This window comes from Marmota marmota, unplaced genomic scaffold, assembly GCF_001458135.2.
Source record: "Marmota marmota marmota unplaced genomic scaffold, marMar, whole genome shotgun sequence".
Taxonomy (NCBI): domain Eukaryota; kingdom Metazoa; phylum Chordata; class Mammalia; order Rodentia; family Sciuridae; genus Marmota; species Marmota marmota.
Window position 1 is genome coordinate 588432 of NW_025999991.1, and position 17229 is coordinate 605660.

General features: G+C 38.1%; 1 protein-coding gene across 2 annotated transcripts in view; it reads left to right on the plus strand.

Moving 5' to 3' along the window:
- Window positions 1-17229, plus strand: part of Cdh7 (cadherin 7) — a 122125-nt gene that overhangs the window by 35470 nt on the left and 69426 nt on the right. For both annotated transcript variants that reach the window (XM_015499558.2, XM_015499557.2), the window contains exon 3: window positions 14938-15232. In XM_015499558.2, coding sequence (XP_015355044.1) covers window positions 14938-15232 — 295 coding nt within the window. The remainder of the gene's footprint in view (window positions 1-14937; window positions 15233-17229) is intronic.

Genomic DNA, 17229 nt, shown 5'->3' on the forward strand with positions numbered 1-17229 from the left:
CTGGCTCCAGACCACATTCTCCACTCCCTGGGCCACTCTCTGTTCAGTCTGGTGACAAACATCCTGTGCCTCTCACTGCTTGAATCACTCCGGTAACATGGCAGTGCAGTAGGGCTATGTCAAGAACTGCTTTCTGTTCTTCACAGATGTGGAAAATGTCTTAAAGAATTCTTAACAGCCATGTTACATGATAAGATGTATATAGTAGTTTGATGTTTGTTCTGGAATCTGCTCAATAAATCACATCTCTAGTTTCCTAATGTATTTGTAATATGACGGAATGATTAGAGAATCATCGCAACTAGTTCAGTTCCCTTCCACCCTTGTGGTTATATTCTCCAATCCTCCTAGTCCTTCATCTATTTCTCTTCGAGTTTTTGTTTTAAAATGTTGCTCTGCCTTTTAATCACATGACATTTGACTGAATAAGTTTATCCTTCCAAGCACGCTAATTTGTTTATACTCCATTTAGATATTAAACTTTGAAAACTATTCCACCTGCATCACAACTCACTCCCTGGATTTCCATAAGAAAATCCGATCACATCAAGCATTTTGCAATATTTTAAAAAGCATTATTAAATATAAGGACAGCATCCGAGAATGCAATATACTGTTTCCCTTAGCAAAAGCCTATTTTGTCCTTGGCCATTCCACCTCTGATATGCTACCTTGAAGATTTAAAGGTTGCTTTTCCTTTACCTTTATTCTAGAGCACCCGTTTCATGTCTGTCTTGTCTGTCTCTCTCTCTCTCTCTCACTGGTATGGGCTCATTGGCTGTAATGTGCACCATATTATTATATACTACAGTGAAAGAAAGAACACAGCCCTTTACTTGTGCTGAAGGATTTTTTTAACAATTTTTTAACTTTATTATTTATTTATTTTTATGATTTGTATGTGATGCTGAGGATCGAACCCAGGGCCTTGCGCATGCGAGGTGAGCACTCTACCGCTGAACCACAACCCCAGCCCCTGCTGAAGGATTTAACAATCATCTTCTATGAGCTGAGTATTCGTTTGACATGTGTGGGTGTCTCACTCTCCATTCCACAAACATTTCTTCTACAGAAATAGACCTATAAAGAATATCAAGGAATACACTTACTTACATTTCATTAAAAACAGAAATATTTCTCATTGCACAAAAAGACTGTAAACTACACTGTTGCAACCCAGGCTATAAGTAGCCAAGGTTTTTTGTTTTTGTTCACGGTGATAATGATAAATGGCTTACAACTCATCACATTATACTTATCACCAAAGTAGTTAAGACTCAGTGTGATTGCAATGGAGATAAGATTTTGTAAAGAAAATAAGAAGAACATAATCTGAAAAGATATTCTGAAGAAAACACATGCAGTCATGGTGCTAAACAAAATGCTAGTATTTATTGAAACAATTGTCATGTTTCTTTGAGCAACGTGTAATATTTATTGCTCTGTATATTCTTTACACTTTTATTTCTTCTTCATTTTTATTTTAGATAAATATGAAGCATGAATAATTACAGTAAGGAATCTGTTAGATGTGATTGTAGGGAAGCCCTGGGCATTGTGTTGTCACTTTGCCATACCTGTTGAATTCTTGGGGCAAAAGTGGGAATGTGGAAGAGTAGGGAAGTACTAGGGACAGAAATAGGAGATAAGAACCAAAAAAAAAAAAAAAATAGCACATTCTATCAGTTATGCATTGCATCTTTTACCACACTTTACCCTAAGTAAGCAGAATAGCTGTTTGAATGACATTTCAAATTATAATACACAGGACTCTGTTCTTTCTTTCACTGCCATATATAATAATATGGTGCACTTTACAGCCAATGAGCTCATACCATTGGGTGCATGAAATACCAAGCTGCTCTTTAATATGGAATATAGTAAGGAACAGTCCATGATTTAGAGCTTGAGAGGGATAGAATTATTGTGGTTGTGAAAGAGAAGTGTATGAAAAGCTTGTGACACTGTGTGTTACAGATGTTCCTGATGGAACACCCGTTAAAGACCTCCAAGTTTCTTGTGAAGCACACATTGCTATGCTGCCAATCTATGTCTGAAATAAATAAACGATGATTCAGGTCAGTGATAGGTGAAGGGGAGACAGAGAGGCATGGAGTTGGTGGACAGTGAAACATTGAGAATTGGCAAATGATTGCGTGGAGGTCAAAGAAGCATCAGACGCAAAACCCTACAAATGCAGTAGCTCAGTTCATGCTTTGCTTTACTAACTGTTGAGTATTTTCATATGTAGGAGCAAGAATGCAAGATATTCCAGGTTATCTCTTAGGAGACATGGTGGGAGAAGGAATGGGAGCACCCAGGTTAATATGGTGAAAAATACAGCCTTGTTGGCAAGACCTAAATTGAGGTCTTAGAAGTTATTAAGAGATTGGGGAAAAACCCAATTCCTCTTAAATCCTATTTTTTCCATGTACAATATAAGGACAGTCATGCCTACCTTAGAAGTTGATTAAAAGAATAAGAAGCCTCTTCATCACAGTGCCTGACATGTATTTATAGTCAATAATTATTAGATGTTACTATTAACCAGTCACATAAAAGTGATATGAACATTAGATAAGCATTGTCAATATACAGAAAAAGAACTATGAAGTTAAAGAAAGGAATAGAGGAACTCCATTTTTTAAGCAGTAGGGGTCATATTTCAATTCAGACTTGATAAGTAGGCAGGGAAATTTTCTGTGATAATTTCATACAGTATTATCCAGGGTTAAACAGCTATAATGATTATTACATTGCAGCAGTCTGTCTGGGCACAAAATAACCGAGCCACCACAAAGCCTTGTAGATTGAAACAGCAACTCTTTATTCCCAAACTCTCACCCGCACTCTACACGCATGTTCTGGGAAAAAAATACACTCCCTCCACCGGGCTCTGGTACCAATTCTCTCAGAACCCCAGAACCCCGGGAGAACTCAACTGGGAACTCAAGGAGCGGGCGCCTGAGGCAGCAGGATATGCCCTATTCCCAGCAGGATCCACCCTAAACCTGGAGCCACCCTAATCCCTGAGCAGGGTCACCTTTCAACCAAAAATGCCATGCGTCATTCCTACTTGGCTATGGCTCTCAGCATTACATTGTATATGTGACATATTATAACACATGCCCATTCAGTAACAGTTTTTTTATAATCATAAGCAATGTAAAAAATAGGTGAATCAGTTGACACCTTTTTTGTACACAGCAAATGATGTTTTACTTAATGGAAGCAACACTTATAACAGCAGTGGAAGCACCTGCCCTTACTCATGCCCTCCAGGAAAATTTCTCTGTATTAATAGCCCTCTATGGCAGGACTCTACCAGGAAACCATTATCATCCCTACACTACCAAAAAGGAGTTTGGGGTAGTTCAAGTTGAAATAGAATAGTATATCTAAACCACCTATCCATAAAGCGATAGGATGAAGTAGAGAGAAAATGTATGTTATTGTAAATTTCAGAGAAAGAATATGGGTTTTCTTAGTGTGTACTTTTGTAAGTGGTCCTAATTAGATTTCCGTGTAAGATATGAGCTAAATTATAAGTAAGTACCTTTCATAATATGGCCTTTTCAGTAGGTGTACTTGTCCTGACTCTTGTGTGTTTAGGTAACATATTATATTGACATGCCCTTTAAAGATATTTTGTTCTTGACCTAGATTTTTAAATCAGAAGCTAATTTCTTCTGTTGAATTATGTTAACCAAATTTCAAACACAGATCCTCATTTCCAAAGGCCCAGAAATAAATGCCTTTCTTTCCCAAGTCCTTATGAAGCTGACATTTTGAAATCAAGAAAGGAATCTTACAACATGCATCTTTAGGATTTCCTGAGGATAGAATATTCTGAACATTTTCTAAGACACTCATGATTTTCCCAAGCTGTCATGACTATGCAAATCCTGTACTATAATTTTAGAAGTTATTTTATACTAAATCAATACCATAAACTGGAACTTAGCACCCCACCCACAGCCTGTGTCCTATGCAGTTCCTATAACTCACAGTATGTGTGAGGATCTGAGCATGTGTTTATCAACTGAGTGGATAATACCATTCACCTGTGTTTGTGGGTGACAGCCTCAGGCTGTACATCACTTGATAGCATGGGGCACAAGACCCTAGTTGTTTGATTCTCATGGTGTGTCACATTATATAATATAGACATGATGCTTTCATGATTATTCTGTCTCCTAAGTGACTGTGATTATGTTTGTTTTACTCACCTTGAATCCCAGTATTGTGGATTAAAGGAAAGCAGATTAGAACTCGAATGTTTGGTACTCATTTGGAAAGAAGGGGTAAGGGCCTTACAATTAAATAAATATGTCTATTAAGAAAATAATAAAATCTATTACATTTTCAGAATCTGACAGAATTTTATCAGTTGAAAAGTTAAATGCAATTTTGCAAAACTTAATCTTAATCAACAACAATGTTTTTCATTCTCCCTCAACCTGTTCCTCTGTACTGTGATGTAGCCACTTCTCTAGTGGGTACTAGTGGACTTCTGTTAATGTCCAGAAGTATGTATGCAAAGGCAGGAAACCCATAGCCAGTTTCTCCCAGGAAACCCAATGGTATCGTCCCATGTCTATTATAACAATTTTATTTTTACAATATCCATGCTTGCATTGACTTAATTGTTGACTTTGTTCCATGGTGGTTGTTGCCTAACCATTCCACCCCACTATCTTTCTCCTTTTTTCTTCCTGTTGCTTTAGTACATTTATTACATTGGTTTATAGAAAATTCTATCCTTAGGGAATGAAAGACCACTATCAAAATTGTTAATGTGCAAAAAAGCAGGAAATTGAGGTCAGTATAGTTGCAGAAATTTGGGGCTAAAAGGGTTCAGGAAAGACTGTTGCCATTTATTCTTATAATTTGTTTAGAGGAAAAGTACCTCTCAGGTCTTCCTAGGTCACCTTGGATGACCTAGGAAATATGGTCTTACTACACCTGCCATCTTTTAGATGAGACCCCCACCAAGGGTCCCTGGCATGTGAACCAGGTTTACATTTCATTTAGGAAGCTTTGATGTTCATTGAAATTATGCCAGATATTTTCTGAAATATGCTTTTAAAAATTTGCACCTTCTCAGCACATTGTTGCCAGAAGTCAGAAGACCGAGTTAATAAACCTACTTCTCTGTTTTTCAAAATGATCTTAGCAGTACAGTGGAGGAACATTTCCTGAGATACCCTGTGTTTTTGTTTTCTTCTTTTAGGCCAGAAGTTCTTATCTTGAGTATATCATGGTTTGACCCAGGGAACTTTTACATATTAAAAATATTCAGAATACATTATTTCCAAAGGCCCAGAAATAATATGAGCATTATGCCCCGTGACATAAAATGCTCAGCCTGGGGGTGCAGACCTGAGGGGTAATTCATGAAGGTGGATCCCTGGGTTCACTGAGCTAAGGCAATTTTGCTTTTTCCTATTTCTGAATGATAAGCACCACAGAGAATCCTCCCCCACTCTTGGGATTGGTTCCTTTACAGGGTGAAGTTTCTCTATAAGAAAACATTCGGGAACATGTGTAAAATGGCAATATATCAGGTGTCTACTGAAAGGAATATCAGCAGTCTGCCTGGGGTAGTGACTGTTATGAGTTTTGCCACCCTGCGGTGCCTATGTTAGCTGCTGCTGCTCTGATCCACACACCTCTAACCAAATTATATAAATGTTGCTCTCAGTCACCATCCTCTGAAAGAGAGAGTTTGGTGTGGGTGTGCCCAGAGAGACTCTGAACTAATCAGTCACTCAGTGTGTGCACATTGCTGGGCAATTTCCACAGGAAGCTGACTCCAAGGTAAGGAATTGCCTTTGGGAATTTATTGGGATGCATTCTGGAACAAGCACTTGTGAGGGAGAAGAGGAGGAGGTAAGCATGGGCAGGTGAGGAAGTCCAGCAGGCAGCAGAGGGCATGGCTGATCTTCTGTGGCGCTGTAGAGTTGAGAAGGCTCTTCAGGCCCTTTGCCCACATGTTGGCATCAATTAGGTCAGATTGGACCAGTTTATCCTTATGGTAGAATCGAAAGTTCCTTGAGAGAATTCTTTCTTTAGATTACACAAGTGTTTAAGTTTTCTTCCCAAAATGCAGATTCCAAAATTATGTTTCCATTGCACTATTACCATTTCTATTTTCTAACGCACAAGAAAATGTGATGTAAAAGACAGGAAATATACGGCAAGCACATTGTTCCACTGCTCTCTGCAAGATGTGAGTGTCTGTCTTCTCCACAGGGTCAGGTAGGAGACCTCTGTGAAGGTCTTACAGATGCCCTCTGCAGACTATCTTCTGCTTCTTGTGTCAAGCGTCTTCTAGTTTATTTCTGATGCTATGACAGGAAAAGAGTATTAGAGGATTATTGCCTAGAAGCATTCAAATTAATTTTCAGATAAGGTTTATGTAGTGGCCCAATGCTGCTCATTGATTTTTGAGAAAGGGTCAAATTTTCTGTTGTTGGTAGATTTTTATTTTTTTTTCATGTTTACATTTTTTTTGAGAATACAGAGGACACTTCATTGTGACCTTCTAATAATGTAAAATGCAATGAAAATGAATTGCTAAGATAAAAAAAATCAATCCCTGTGATTTTCATTATTGGTTTGGGGTTTAGCAGACCTTGAGTTCTTTGAAATTGCTTAACAGGTGCTAAGCTACTCCCTTCAATTTCTGATCATTTCCACTTGGGCAAATGATGCTGTCCTCAGACAGCACTTTCAGTGGTGCTGCGTAGCCTTTCAATGAAGGTTTTCTGCTCCACCTGCCCATTTTCAAAGATAAAATTAACAGTTATTCCCTTGGGCGGGGGCGGGGAGGTGACTTAGATGTTCCAGGGACTTGATTTGGGTGCATTTCTTGGAATTTATCACTAAGGTCAGGTGCTGCCCAGGAGCTCTGAAGTAGCAAGGTAGAGTTTCCCAATCACATGGTGTGAGCAGGAGGCCTAGGCTCTATTTTGTCCTTTGGGATTTGACTCCAGGCAGACTTTTGAGGCCAGGTGGACATGCTGCATATGGCTTGTAGACAGGAGGCAGAGATCGGGTGAGATCAGTGCTATAGAGTTTCCTTCAGGGAGGTAAATGCTTTTCTGAGTTTCTGTCTCTTGGTCTGAATGTTCCGCCCTGAGCAAGCCTGCCAGGGGCACAGATGTGCAACCTTTTCAGACAAAAGCAAGATCGTTTTCTGTAAGGAATCCAGATAAATCTATTGTACCACTATGTGTAAGCTTATAAATATGGATAGAAGGTTTCATTTCACAAAGGTACTTCCAAAGGCATTATTTCATTTTATTCTCACTTCAGTATCCAAGCTCAAGTGTACATTTACAGATATGGATCTATAACAGGTGAATAAATTGGGATTTGAGGATGATCAAGACAGCACAGGAAGGAGCAGAGTGTAGTGTCAAGTTATACCTGCCGCTCCTTGGTAAGTGACCTTGAAGTTGTACTGTTCTGCTACATGAATGACTGCTACCCTAGTCTGAATACCTACCACAACTGAATTACTACGAACTTTTTTCTGAGAATGAGAACAATTTGAATAGTTCTTCCTTTTTATTTATTGTTGGTTTTGAAAAAAAGAAGGGGGAAATGAAATTTTCTTGACAATTTTTTATTACCAATGCATTTCCTCAATCATACTTCTGTTCATTTTTATGCTGTATAATAATTAATATCTAAGCTTCTGAAACCATACATCTTCATCAAAGATGCTTCACAAGTAAATGGTGTTCCATTATCCTGGACCACAATGATGATTATAAATTAGGAACACTTCAGCCGGAAACAAATGCTTCCTACACTTGTTTTCATCTGCATTATTTCCTCAGCAGCTTGATAATTACAAGGCATCCAGTGGCATGTGGAAAATATTTATTAAAGGCATAATGAGAAAAGAAAACTGGTATGTAATGTGTATATTTGAGCAATTTCATTTCTGCCAATTACGCTTTATATCCACCTTCTTTGCTTGTGATGATAATCTTGTAAAAGTTTGAAAAAAGTAAGTTAAACAGGTTTTAACATGTGGAATACACTTTTAAACTTTAAGGATCAATAACCTGTAATCAGCGAAAGTATGGCAGAACTTTCAATTTAGATGCCTTGGCTGATATGTTTAATATAAACCTTTCTCAGACTGATCAAGTTATTGCTCAGTGGACTAATTTTTGTTCTGATATTATTACTCAATTTTTGTCCACAAATACACCAGAAGTGCAAAGCTTTATTTATATAGTGTGTATTTTTCTTATTCCAATGCTCACTTAAAGAAAAAATGAATGCAAAACTAATTATTGCCACCCTTGTCATCCATAGGTCATAGAGGAGAATGACAGAGGCTACAGTCTAATGTAGTTTTATTTTTAGAGTCAAAAATTTTTTAAGTGTGATCCTTTTCCAATACTTTCATCTTACCACCAGGATTGTTCTTTGTGACATGAAAATTGAGAATGTTTTCAAAAGGCAAAAAATATTTTAAAAATTTTAAAATTTCAATATTATAATAATTTATTTTTATGAATTACATTCTGTCATACTATCTTAAGTAGTAATCACAATTGTTTAGTGGAAGTCCAATGGTAAATGTATTTACCTCTTTCTTTGAAGACAAGGAGACTAAGAGTAAAGACTCAAATAATTGCTGGAAACCTTGGTGCACACGTAGAATCCCAGTAACTTAGGAGCCTAAAGCAGGAGGATGGCAGTTTTGAGGCTAGATTTTGCAAGTTCCAAGTGAGTCTGGGCAAGTTAGCAAGACGCTGTATTAAATTATTCAATTGATGGTTTACCTCAGTCTGGTAGACTGAGGAATATTTCCCATTTTCAGATTTTCTTTAGCAAATGGACTAAAAAGTGCTACGCCAGGTCATTTATATCAGCCTATATTTGATTAAAGAGATATAAGAAAATAATGAGAGCAGCAGTGTAGTGCTGTATTTTTTGGTGTTGGTTTTAAAATCAAAAATTCCAAAATAAACGTTGGGTAAAATGAAGGGCATGGAGAGTCTGGCATCCAAGGACATGCATGTATCTTTCAATGTCTTTGTATGTAGGGTGTGTGTGTGTGTGTGTTTGTGTGTGTGTGTGTGTGTGTGTGTTGTATAAGAGCTGGAAAAACAGAGGAATGAGAACACAAGTCTTTCTCCATGAGGGCTCTGCCTCCTGGGGAATGTAGCCTTGTAAATGTGAAACACAGCACGCAAGTGTGACTATGAGAATACAGCACCAGGTCTCTGAGCTCCATCTAGGCAGTTTAGAGGATTAAGGGGAACCATTTAGAGATATAGGATGTTTTGATTTTATTTATTTATTTATTTATTTATTTATTTATTTATTTATTTATTTTTGCTTTGTTTTACCTAGCAGTATTAAAACACTAAGTGTTAGAAATTGAAATAAATCAACAATTACCATCTTACAAAGTGGATTATAGACTTACCAGATTTAATACCAGCACACTGTTTATGGAGAAGGTGGAATATGATGATAAAAAGGATAATCCTTAAGGAGTTTATAAATTATGGAAGGAATTTGCTATGAAAACAACTAAAGTTAAGACTTGCTATACGAAGCATAATTAAATGAATTCTGTCACAGAAATTCAAACGAGGTGCTATAAAAAGATTGGATTGTAAAGCTTCAGTGAGAAGGAACTTGTATTTGGCTGAATTGGATATCAGCGAGTGGGCCAGACAACGAGGGGTATGTGTTGGAAAGGATGCACATGGTTGATATGCTCAGGCCGAGGGGACTAGTCCAAGAGGCTTGGAGCAAAGAATGCACTGGGAGATGTGGTGGACAAGCCGGGCTAGAGAGATGGTGTCCAGGAGGTTGGGTTCCATGCTTAGAAACCCATTGACCATGGGAGCAGTTAAGCGTATTTGATGAGTATGCTCAAAATCCAAAAGAATGAAGATCAAGAGATCAAATGGTCCAGTTACTTTGTAATAACCCCCAAACAACTAGTTTCTCAGCAAATATTTGCTTCCCACAAGTTCTAAAATGATCCTAAACACTGCAACAGATGCTCCCTGAAATGGGCAGACCCAAGGGGCAGGACCCCTGTGTAGCCCCCCTGTCAGGCCCATGTTCTGGTCCACCCCCAAAAGTCCTCTTGAGCCAACCTCAGGAGCAACTGTGAGTTGCTGTCATACCTCAGTATCATGTTTTGTTACTCATCAATAAAGATACTATTGATATTTTTAAAAAGCATATTCGATGAGGGACATTATAGAATATCGTTATATTTAAGGAAAATATTTTCTTACAAGTGTTATGACAGCCTAGACAATGTGAGTCATTAAGAGTAGAGGATAATTGATAACTTTTCTAATAGGCCAATTGTCAGTTTTCAAAATATTGAACTAGGACCTTAGCTCAGAGAGAATGAATAAAGGACCAAATATAGTGGAGAAAACGGTGAGGAGTTCTCTGTCAAGTAGGAGGAGATGTAACCTTTGTGGGTTATTAGGAAAGACATTTGAAGCCACATATAAAGGTTCCTCTGCATTCCTTCCTGTATAGATTGTGAGAGTCCAACCCGGTTTGGTATTCCTGCATTTCACTGTTCACAGTGCTTACAGTGACATGTCAGAGTCACACACCAGTTGTGTCTCCACCTCCGCTTGTCTGCTGCCTTATCATGAGGTCGACTCAACTGAGTGGTTCTGTGGTCCTCAATTGTTGATTCATTTTGGAAAAAAAATGTTACTATATTATAAAAATATTTATTTTGGAGTCACAACAAATATTTTTCAGAGAATTTAGGAAAGCTGAGTTTTGTCTGATGATTAATGAGTAGAGGAGTGGAGTTTTGTTTTTTTTGTTTGCTTGTTTGTTTGGTTTTTGGTTTTTGGTTATTTTGTAGACTAAGTTCAGGATAACATTTACAAAACTATCTGCATGTGAAAAACGTATAATATTGTGGGTCTCACTCTGCTCCAAATAGAGTTCAAATATTTGTTTGGGGTTGTGCTTTTCATTGGTTTATTCATTCATTTACATATTATGGGACTATAGATTTTTGTTTTCCTGTTCATAAGTTTTTACCATGTGGAGTTACATGTTTCAGTTTTGTTTGTAATAGCTGATATTGACAAAGATGTGTAAGGTGTGTGGTGTTTGTGTGTGTGTGTGTATGTATGTGTGTGCCTCTATGGGAACACCTGAGTTAGCTTAAAAATCTCATTGCTATTTCTGAGTTACTACACTTCTTTGGTGAGCATTCTTCTTCATCAAGGGGAGAGAGCAGCTTTTCACTAGCAACATGGATTGATTCCACCTATTAAGAGTAGTCGGATGGTCATAGTCCCACAGATGAACTGTCTGAGTATATCCGGTAACCATGCATCCATTTTAACATTCCAAAGTTGGTCATCACTTGTAACCACAGATGCTTGCATTCACCTTGCAAGGACAGAATTTAGACTCCAAGCAATTTTCTGCTTGTGAATTTTGGCAGTGATTACTAGCCTAGTGATTGAACCAGCTGGGAAAAAATTGTCAGTGATGGGGAAAAGATAAAGTTGAGGGCACCTGGAAAAGGATTTGTGGTGTGTGTGTGTGTGTGTGTGTGTGTGTGTTAGAGCAGGGTAAGTAATAGAAAAGTTATGTGATCCTTGAATGAGAGGTGAAATAAGCAGTATGAAGCTTCTACTTCTACTGTGTCAGTAGTGGAGATCAACCAATACCACCATCATCCAAAAATGCCACCTGAGAATCTGGGGTGAAGCTCATATACAGTATTAAGGTGTGCTTTATATTTAAAATAATTTCTGGGGGGTGTCCCATACCTGGAAAACCACAGGGGCATTATATCACCCTGCTATGAAGACAGCAATCGTTTGACAGGAATTATTTAATGAATCCTAAAGACTGGTTCTATGAGTGGGATTCCTGAACGTGATATAGAGATGTAGAGAAACTTTGATTGAAGATGTATTACTAATATTCCTACAGTCATCTGGATGTCCCCTGAGGTTTCACACTGCCATTATCAATAGCCACTGGAGAGTCACCAGCGATGCAGGAGCCGAGATGGGGGCAGTGTTAGGAGAATGGTGTTGAGACTGAGTTGTGGAACACGTTCATATCAACATAAAAATAATTTGTCTGTCTTCCACACTTGTCTGAGGACTCACTTATGCTGCTGTGGGTTGTTGCATTTACTGTTGTTTACCTAGTCCAGAAAGGACTCCTCTGGTAAGTCAAAAAGTGTGTTGATGGAAACCAGTATGAGAGTGATCAGGTGAGCTGGCTGCAGGATCCCTGTCCTTAAGTTCCTCTTTGCAGAGAGTCTTGATGTCCTTGCCACGCAGGGCAACAGTCTACCTCTCAGACAGAAGTTCATTGTAGCAAGTGGTGACTTGGACCTTGTATGAGCCTGCCCATTTTCATAATCCCGGTGCTGGGAGAAAGCTGGCTAGATGAGCCCAGGCAATGTCCTTAGCTTTTCCAAATCTATAAGTAGCATCGTGTGGGTAGTTTTGAATATTAAATGAAATGCTGTGCTGTCCACAGCAGCTCTTGGGCTGGCTGTGGGATATGTTGCTGAGAGATCGAAGACAGTACCCCGAGATGGCATGGGGAACACAGAGTTTATTGACACCTACTAACAGGCTACCAGCTACGGCCACCTGTAACCACCAGCTACATGGGTAGTGCTCTGACTCCTGTCACTACTACGGAGGGAGGACCTTTACAGTCTAATGTATGTATGAATTGATGACATGGTTAATTTTGTTTATTTGACCAGCATTCCAAGGAGCAATTGCCTTTAGGATAACTTTAGAAAAAAACACTTCTCACAGATGATATCTGCTTCCAGATTCCCAGTGCACATTCCTTAGTATCCCTTAGATAATACTAACAGGACATTCCATCCTGGGTCCACATTCACTGTCCTCTTGACTTGATTAGAGTTTTGGGAATGGAATAGGGCATGTCATGGACATGGTATTTGTTCTATGAGCTTTTTTACTGCTATGACTAAAAGACCTGGCCAGAATAATTGTAGAAGAGGAAAAGCTTATTTGAGGGCTTATAGTTTCAGAGTTTTCAGTCCATAGACAGCTAGCTGCATTTCTCAGGGCTCAAGATGAGGCAGAACATCATGGCAGAAGAGTGTAGAGAAGGGAAGGGGCTCACATGATGATCAGAAAGCACAGAGAGACTCCACTTGCCAGATACAAAATATATACCCCAAGGGCACATCCTTAAGGACCTACCTCCTTCAGCCACATCCTACCCAGTGACTACTCAGTTAATCCCACAGGGGATTAATTCACTGGTTGAGTTAAGGCTCTCATAGCCCAATCATTTTTCCTCTAAACCTTCTTACATTGTCTCATGCATGAGCTTTGGGGGGACATCTATCTCACATCCAAACCATAACAGAATTTGATGTCCCTCTCTTTTCCATGTTATACTATACAAAGAATAGTAAGGATCATGTTATACTATACAAAGAATAGTAAGAACAGAGACTGACACCTAGTTAAGTTCTCATGACCCAATCTATAACAATTCTCATGTTTCTTTCTTCTTAAATTGGGGAAAGACACATATATAATAGTAATCCTGAGAAAGACTTAAGGAAGTTAATTCACAGCACTTCAAGAATATGCCTACCCTCTATGTCAGGCAGATACTTTGCACGGCAATCCACCAGATGACTTCACCCTGAGAAGTTATAACTCTTGACAGAAACTTATTATTTTATTATTTAGTTCTGACTCAAAATCACAGAAACCAAGGGATAAATCGGGTATTTAAGTATCCTGAAGCAGAGTATAAATACAACAGTTACTGTGGAGTGGGAAAGTCACAGAGATCCATGGTGCCAAAATCTGTGTCTTGCATGGATACCAGGGAAGAAAATGTGCCCACACTTGCCTAAGTGGTTTTCCATATTTTATATTTTTAGAACCTCATCTTTTGAAAAATGCAAATGTAGTCTGTAGGGCACTGAAAAGCCTTGTTATTTGGTAAATCGGGTTTTTACATTCATATTAACAAAAGTCCTGGATGATGGCAGTTAGGAGATGAAAGATTGTTGAAATGACAGATTGAGTAGTGTGTTTCTCAGGTTATGGAGTTCAGGAAAATGTGTAATTATTTCTGAGTTTCCTAAGGTTCCTCTGTTGAACATAATGTTCCGACATACAGCAGGGACAGTTTCAGATAGAAAATGCAAATCAGTAGGTGCTGCCCCTGCTGCCAAGGCCGGGGTTAATCATGCAAATCTAATGCAGTTCTTGGTATTTCAAGAAAGGTTTTAGTTGAAGTCCCATGCACGTATTGATTTAAAATTCCTACTTTAGAGAGCAGTGTAATTTTTTTTTAAGCTTCAAATTCTAAAATACAGAACAGGATTTGGAGACAGATTTAGTAACTGGACATCCATCCACGTTGGTTAATCATGGAAAGGGGTGTGTGTGGGTGTGGGGTTAGGAAGGGAGACAGGAACCCATAAAGAATGTGGGGTTTTCTAAAAAGCATATTAAATGATGCATTAGAATTGAATTGACCAATGTTCTCTAGAAAAATCTCTTTGCTTGGAATAGGGATCAACCAGTTATACGTGTTTACTGAATGTCTGCTGTGTTCAAAGAAGATGGCTAAAACTGGCAAGGACAGATCAAATAAAAAATAACACTACAACAAGTTCTGTGGGAATGCTATAAAATACCTTTGGAAATGAGACTGTTTACAGGAAGAAATGAAATTGTCTTGCTCTCAAGTGCAAGATGACACATTCTAATAGCCTTTCTGCTGTGCACAATAAGCGTTCAGCTTATCTTTCCAAGAACAATAAAATTTCATGTACAGCTGCCTGACATAAGAATTATTTTTACATATCTCCATATCGCTGACTCTCTTGTAAGTTAATCTCATCTCACATGAATTTTTCACCAGCTTCACTCTGATGTTGATAAAGGAGATGGTTCCATCAAATACATCTTGTCAGGCGAAGGGGCAAGTTCCATTTTCATTATTGATGAGAACACTGGGGATATTCATGCTACCAAGAGACTGGATCGCGAGGAGCAGGCCTACTACACTCTCCGAGCTCAAGCACTGGACAGGCTCACCAACAAACCCGTGGAGCCCGAATCAGAGTTTGTCATCAAAATCCAGGATATCAATGATAATGAACCCAAGTTTTTGGATGGGCCTTACACAGCAGGAGTTCCCGAAATGTCTCCTGTAGGTAAGTGTGGTATTTATTTTTTTTTAAGCTTCAAATTCTAAAATACAGAACAGGATTTGGATCTGTGTGGTGTTAGGAAGTTTGTCTTTAAAACTAAGTTGTTATTAGGTGCAGAGAAAAAAGCACATTAGTGTATGTAGGACAATCATCAGTTGCAATGAAGGGAAAAATTGAGTCATGCTAGTAACCAGAAATTCATCATTCTATACATTATTTTATTTGTATGGAATATTAGGAAGTACTGTTTATACTTTTGAATTTTACATATTTCATTTTACATAGCCATCTCTGTGTCTTTAAGAAATATTTAGGGATTATAGTTCCTTTTTCATTTAATGTTAATTTATTTTAAAAATGCAATTACAATTATGCTTAAGAAGTTAAAAGCAAAATCCTTGCCGACACAGCACCATAACACTTGTATGGTGATAGGACAGGGTTCACTGACCAGACTGTGACTCCCTCAGGGGCTGCCCAGGCTCACACTTGGATCAGCTGTCTGTGGTGCCTGTGTGTGGTGCCTGTGGTTGGACCCTCATATACCGTCGTGTGACACCACTAACTCTTCTTAGTTTCTCCAAGTGAAAATTGAATAGTGAGTATATAATAATGATAAAATGATCTTCAGCTAGAGATACATAGAAGAACAATGAAGGCTGTGGCAAAGGCCTTTTGGAAGTTCTTCCTTATTGGAAAAATAGCAAGTAAAGTGCTTCCAGCATGTACTCTATAGCAAATAGTATAAATTCTGGTTTAAATTTCCATTATTCAGCTACTTGTGGAATTGGTTTCAGCAAGGTGTCATTTAAGTGTGGACAATCTTACAAATAAAAAAGAAATGAAACTGGACTAAAGGCCAGTAGAGTTGTATCTGTCCTCTTGTTTTGGGTATTTAAGGAGGATGTTTATTTAATATGTTACAGGAGCTTGTAACACATTTTAGCCAATGTGATCTGTTTCCTTCTTTAAAGAGGTCATTTCATTCACTCACATATTCAGAGGACACATCAACTATACAGTGGGGACAGAGATTGCAAAGATGTTCTGTGTTTTCTCTGAGGGTCATGATTTAGTGACTCTAAATTTCTATTCTTGTCAGAAAGGGAAGATTTTTTGAGGTACCCCAGCTCCAGCTACTAGAGGAACGAGAAAGAAGAATCATCCTAAGAAATTCTGAACCACAGAGGCAGAATCTCACCATAGCTAGCACATGTAGAAGCATTTCAGTGCCCAAACCACACTTTAAAGTGATTCCTGCCCACTGTTTCTTTACAGCAGCAGCAGCAGCAGGAGTGGCAGTAGGATTCCAGGGGTTTTGGAGTAAAGAGAACCACATTTTCTCAGATTAGTAATGTCTAGGAAGACAGAAAAGTTTGAGAGTTTGAGGGATGTGACTCAGCTTAGCAGTTCTAATTCTTTGGGGGCATTTTTGGTGTTAGTGGCTTACTGAGATTTTCTTCTCCTTATAGAACATAGCTGTGCACATTTAGGGTATGTGAACTTCTGTTCTAGAAGCTGCCTTCTGGTTTTGATTATGATGGCCTATTTTAATATCAAATGGCATGCTTATTACACACAGAGACAAGTTATTTTATTTACTTGATTGAGTAAAAGAAGCTCCACCCTTTGTAGAAGATTATTTTCAAACATCTTTAGAATTCACTTGAAAACCAATTTAAATTACTGGATTAATATGAAAATTCAAACACAGAATAATGGATACCAACATTAAATATGTTTTATAAATGTATAACAAGTTATAGTTTAATGCAGTTTCTAATTTTCACTAAGCATTTATAACAGCCACTAAGTGGTATGGTTTGTACAATACAAACTTTTAGAGCTTAATCAGAAATATATTAATTAGATATTAACTAATTATATATTTAAAAAAAAAAAACACTAATAAGCCCCTAGCACAGTTCAGTCTTTTCCAGAAGAGCTTATATAAACATGGAAAGTATATTTGTTTGCAAATATTTGTGAATGTGTATGTT